The following is a 6,000-nucleotide window of genomic DNA, read 5'->3' on the forward strand; positions in this document are numbered from 1 at the left end:
CTTATTATTTTGTTTTCCACAGGTATCTTGGGATAACACGTCCATTGACCTATCCAGCACGACAGAATGGCAAACTGATGGCAAAGATGGTGTTTATAGTCTGGCTTCTCTCTGCCTCCATCACTCTCCCACCACTGTTCGGATGGGCTCAAAATGTCACCGTGGAGAGGATGTGTCTCATAAGTCAAGACTTTGGGTACACTGTCTACTCCACTGCAGTTGCCTTCTATATCCCGATGACTGTCATGCTCATTATGTATCAGAGAATCTTTGTAGCAGCTAAAATCAGTGCTGAGAAGCACAAATTTGTGAACATCCCAAGACTCATTGAACAAGAAGGCATTTATTGCTTAGAAGAAAAAAATGCTCCTAAAAAAAGCTCCAAAAAGAACAAAGCGGTTGAAGAATTTGCCACCTTGTCCAAGCTCATACGCCAAGACAGGAAGAACATCTCAATCTTCAAACGAGAGCAGAAAGCTGCCAGGACTCTTGGGATAATCGTTGGAGCCTTCACCTTTTGTTGGCTTCCTTTCTTCTTGCTGTCCACAGCTCGGCCTTTCATTTGTGGTATTAGGTGTAGTTGCGTGCCCCTCAGACTGGAGAGGACACTTCTGTGGTTGGGCTACACCAACTCACTCATAAACCCTTTGATCTATGCCTTCTTCAACAGGGATTTGAGGACTACTTTTTGGAACTTGTTGAGGTGTAAGTACACCAATATCAACAGGAGGTTGTCAGCTGCCAGTATGCATGAAGCGTTAAAAGTTACAGAAAGGCATGAGGGCATCTTGTAAAGTGTTTCCATCCTATAGACATTGAACATCAAGACTTGACCATGACTCTGAAAGACACACTGTTTAGTGCCTATTCCAAGAGACAATGCTTTATGGTGATTTGTCTTTTGAGTTAGTTGTTTTTGGTATATTTATTACCATGGTCGTCATAAAGTGGTGAGTACTCACTGGGTTTCTCAAATGCAGTAGAAAAATATAACTACTTCATTGCTTCCCAACTAGGGTCCCTTGGAATCTGCGGAACATGGTTCAAAGGTTCCCCAGGAGACAGTGCCATCAAGTCACTTTTACAATAAGAATAGGGTGGTTATGGGGATTCTCCAGCAGATAGCATCAGTAAGTCATCTTTATAGTAGCAATGAGGTGGTTGTAGGGACTCTCCATGAGATAGTACCTGCATACCATCTTTACAGTAGGGATGAGGTGGTTGTAAGGATTCCCTAGGAGACAAAACCTTGTAAGTAACCTTTACAGTGAGGAACAGTGGTAGCATTCCTCAGGAGGCAGTATCTGTAAGTCACTCCCACAGTAAAGATGTAGGGATTATAGGAGACACTACATGCAAGTTATCTTTACAGTAGAGATGAGGTGGTTGTAGTGATTCATACCTACAAATCTCCTTTACATTAGCAATAAGGTGGTTGTAGGGACTCTTCAGTAGACGGTACCTGCAAGTGACCTTTACAATGAGGTGGTTAATCGGGATTCTCCAGGAGACAGCAACATTAAGTCATCTTTACAGTACAGGTGAGGTGATTGTAGGGATTCTCCAGCAGATGGTACCTGCAAGTCATCTATACAGTGAAGATGAAGTGGTTGTAGGGATTTTCCAGAAGACAGTACCAGAAAGTCATCTTTACAATAGAGATGAGTCGGTTATAGACATTCTCCAGAAGACAGTACCTGCAATTCATCTTTACAGTAGGGGTGAGTTGGTTGTAGGGATTCTCCCGGAGTCAGTACCAGCAAGTGATTTTTACAATAAGGATGATGTGGTTGTAGGGATTCTCTAGGAGACATAACTTGTAAGTCATCTCTACAGCAAGGATAAGGTGGTTATAGGGATTCTGTAGGAAACAGCACCAGCAAGTCATCTTTCCAGTAGGGATGAGGTGGTTGTAGGGATTCTCCACGAGACAGTACCTGTAAGTCATCCTTATAGCAAGGATGAGGTGGTTGTAGGGGTTCTCCAGGAGACAGCACCAGCAAGTCATCTTTACAGTATGGATGAGGTAATGGTAGGGATTCTCCAGGAGACAGTACCTGCAAGTCACCTTTACAGTGAAGATGTGGTGATTGTAGGGATTTTCCAGGAGACAATATCTGCAAGTAATCTTTACAGTAGGGATCAGGTGGTTGTGGGCATTCTCTAGAAGCCAGTATCTGCAAGTCTTCTTTACAGCAAGGATGGGGTGGTTGTAGGGATCTCCAGGAGATTGCACCAGCAAGTTATCTTTAGAGTAGGGACAAGGTGGTTGTAGGGATTCTCCAGTAGCCAGTACCTGCAAGTCATCTTTACAGTAGGGATGTTGTAGTTGTAGGCATTCTCCAGAAGACAGCGCCAGCAAGTCATCTCTACAATAAGGATGAGGTGGTTACAGGGACTCTCCAGGAGACAGTACATGCAAGTCATCTTTACAGTAATGATTAGATGGTTACTGGGACTCTCCAGGAGACAGTACATGCAAGTCATCTTTAGAGTAAAGATGAGGGGATGTGAGGTGGTTGTAGGAATTCCCCAGGAGAAACCACCAGCAATCACCTTTAAATTAGAGATGCGGCGGTTACGTGGGTTCCCCAGGAGACAGCACCTGCAAGTCACCTTTAAAGTAGGGATGGGGTGGTTGTAGGGTCACTTTGAAAGGAATTATTTGTCAGGAATTCCTACATGAAAAAATGTTGGGAATTGCTGCTCTACTTGAATGGACATTGTATAAAAAATCCACAAAAGATTCTCTTGTAAATTAAACAGAAATGTAATATGCCGTGACCATTACTGAATGTGCATTCTTCTCCAGCTCTTAACTACAAAGGTTTACATGAGGGTAACGTTCACACAACTTCAGCACTTCATGTTAGAGGCAATCATCACCAAAATGTGACCATTTCTTTTTATGACAAGTGCTTGGCATGTATATACACCTGTAGTGTGCCCGCCATGAAGGAAGTACCACCAGTATCTAACTGGAACAACCAGCTCAATGACTTTGCACATTCGTACGTTCTGTAGGTGACAAGTTGTGATACAAACATGTAAAAACAGTCAATAATGTCATTAGTAGAAGCATTTGATACATTTTTGTTCCTAATCAGGAAATGACACAATCACCAAAAACATAGAATTGTAAAGGTGAAATGGTATTTATTTTCAGGTGTTCTGCCTCCGCTCGGTGGCACTCAATACATCTGGCCATCTGTTTGTCTATATGAACTCAATAAAAGGGCTTTGCCCACTCCTGTTCTAACACTCGGTTGACACTTGTGCTTTATTAAACCATCTACAGGAGAATAGCAGCAAAATTAGGACTATTATTACGAACTTCTTTTACAGACCAAATCAAAGGGATATTTTTCAAAAAGTTCCATCTTCTGGGTGGTGCTTCAATGACATGTTCATGGTTTCTGTGATTAGTTCCATTCACATAGCCATTGATTGTCCTCTTCGTTGAATCCACCAGATCATAGGATGATGTTGTAGCCAGGGGAATACACAGATCCAGGTTCCTAGTACGCGTGCTTCAAACATTTCTAGACAACGCTAAGTGCAACACTCTAGATTTCTTACAAATGTCCATTTTCTTATTGAGCTGAAACAATTGTAATAAAAGAGTTGTCCTCTGCCTTACACCAATTTATATGACGGAAAAAAAATGGAACATGAGCTTCAGAAATACGACGCTCATTCTGAACAGCATAGCCTCAATGTATTTACATCAGACAACTAGCATACATACATTGATAAATCTTTTTGCATACAGCTCTAAATCACTGCTTCCCTTCAGATATATTACAAAACGAGCTGCCTGTAGCCACCACTAGGGGGAGCTCAGTGCATAGGAATTTATACAGTTACAAATGCTCTTTGCACTGAGCACCCCCTAGTGGTGTGTGCATGAAAATGCAATGTTTTCTTGTCAGTCCACCTCCCTCCTGGACCCTGTAGCGTGGTCTGCCTCCATGGAACGTACAACACTGATACTATTAGAGTAGTAGAAATAGTTGCAGTAGTAATGGCAGTATGAGTAGTAGTAGTAATAGTAGAAGAAATAGTAGTCCTTTGATTACAATTTTTTGTGCATCTGTTCTCTCAAGTTCTAAATTATTTTTCAACTCGACTAAAGATAAGGCCATGCATGGTGTATGTTGAGTGGAACTGTGTGCAGAAAAATCCACTGATTTTACAGTAGCAGCAAAGTGGATGCGAATTTACCAAATCTTATCCACTAGCTGCAGAAAATTTCCACAATGGAATCCACACACAAATTGCCCCGGGGCACAGATTTTTGATATTCTGCTACAAAATATACCATGGGTGGCCATGCCCTAAAGGATTTTGCCCAGACTTGATGAAGGTCAAACCGGCCTATCATGGTGGTTAAAAAAGTAAATTTATTGAAGTTCAGTGTGATCTACTTTTGTAGAAGTTCTCAGTAGACTTTGACAACCCCCTCAACCTCAGTAGCTGGATATCATGGTAACCTCAATGTGAAGTAAGATGTAAACTTTCCCAGTCCGGGACCTACTGTATGTACATATGGTGAAGAAACCAGTGTAATTCCACACACGGCTGCTCTGATTTATGGTTACTAATATGAGAATGCAAATTCCAGGGATACAGTGAAGATGGGAAGGTCCTTCTATATCATCATTATGATGGTCTTCGAGATGTAGACTTTGAACATACAACACCCCTAAATTATATTTTAAGGGAAGCATCAGGATTGGATGTGGGTTACATATTCCCTCCCATCAAAATCAATGGAAGGCAGATCAGTTTATCTGCTTTCGAATACAAAAGTTCTTATAAAAAAAAACAACTTTGGCTTTACTCATGTATTGTGTAAAATTAGGTTCAAATTTATCTCAATGTGACTTTAAACTATCACTCCAGGAAAAATATACATACAGTACCGGATGCACCGCCCCTCAGGTCCTTTGCTAGGCATAATTGCTAGGCATAATACCCTGAGTGATCCTTTAAATTCTGGATCAGTGTCTCCGTCAGGACCCAAAAAACACTGTATGCTGCATCCTATAAGAAGATGACAAAAACTGTTGATAAACTGTACACAGCTCTGTGGTTACAAGCAATAGCAGACATTTTGATGATTATAGTCTCAGATTGGCATACAGCTTGGTGGTTATAGTCTCATATGGGCACAAAGCTTGGTGGTTAGAGTCTCCAATGGCACATAGCTTGGTGGTTATAGTCTCACATGGCACACAGCTTGGTGGTTAGACTGTCCGATGGCACATAACTTGGTGGTTATAGTCTCATATGGGCACACAGCTTGGTAGTTATAGTCTTACATGGCACATAGCTTGGTGGTTATAGTCTCAGATGGCACACAGCTTGGTGGTTAGACTGTCCAATGGCACATAGCTTGGTGGTTATAGTCTCATATGTGCACACAGCTTGGTAGTTTTAGTCTTACATGGCACATAGCTTGGTGGTTATAGTCTTAGATGGCACATAGCTGGGTGTTTATAGTCTCAGATGGCACACAGCTTGGTGGCTATATTCTCAGATAGGCACACAGCTTGGTAATTATAGTCTCAGGTGGCACATAGCTTAGTGGTTACAATCTCTAAAGGGCACACAACTTGTCAGTTACAGTTTCTATTGGAAATACAGCTTAACTGCAGCTTCCACCCAACCTTGGTATAGAAACAGTTTGGAAATAATACAGCAGTCCAGTTCCGAGTGAAGGCCCTGGAGATAGTCCACAAGTGCTTAGCAGGATTCTCTAGGTCGCTGCCTTTCATTAACATAGTCCAACCTCTACTCCTCCGGATCTCTCCTGCAATGTCAGCCACATGCGCAACTCGTCTCATACCTGACAGACTCCATGTATTCTCCTGGTCCACAAACACTTCCCCTTCCCGAGATGTGCCTTAACAGCGTATTACCTAGTCTGGCTCCATGTTTGCATTCTTCCCACTGTGCCCACCAGTACACAATGCAAATGTCGCAACTTATAATGGC

The 6,000-nt window shown here is 42.1% G+C and overlaps 1 protein-coding gene across 1 annotated transcript in view; it reads left to right on the top strand.

Annotated features, from left to right (window-relative positions):
- The window catches only part of LOC122926554 (5-hydroxytryptamine receptor 7), a 66,749-nt gene extending 65,702 nt beyond the window's left edge, over nt 1-1,047 (top strand). The window contains exon 3 of the mRNA XM_044277996.1: nt 23-1,047. Coding sequence (XP_044133931.1) covers nt 23-794 — 772 coding nt within the window. The 3' untranslated portion in view covers nt 795-1,047. The remainder of the gene's footprint in view (nt 1-22) is intronic.
- The last annotated feature ends 4,953 nt before the right edge of the window (nt 1,048-6,000 follow it).

The sequence above is a fragment of the Bufo gargarizans genome, chromosome 1 (assembly GCF_014858855.1).
Source record: "Bufo gargarizans isolate SCDJY-AF-19 chromosome 1, ASM1485885v1, whole genome shotgun sequence".
Taxonomy (NCBI): domain Eukaryota; kingdom Metazoa; phylum Chordata; class Amphibia; order Anura; family Bufonidae; genus Bufo; species Bufo gargarizans.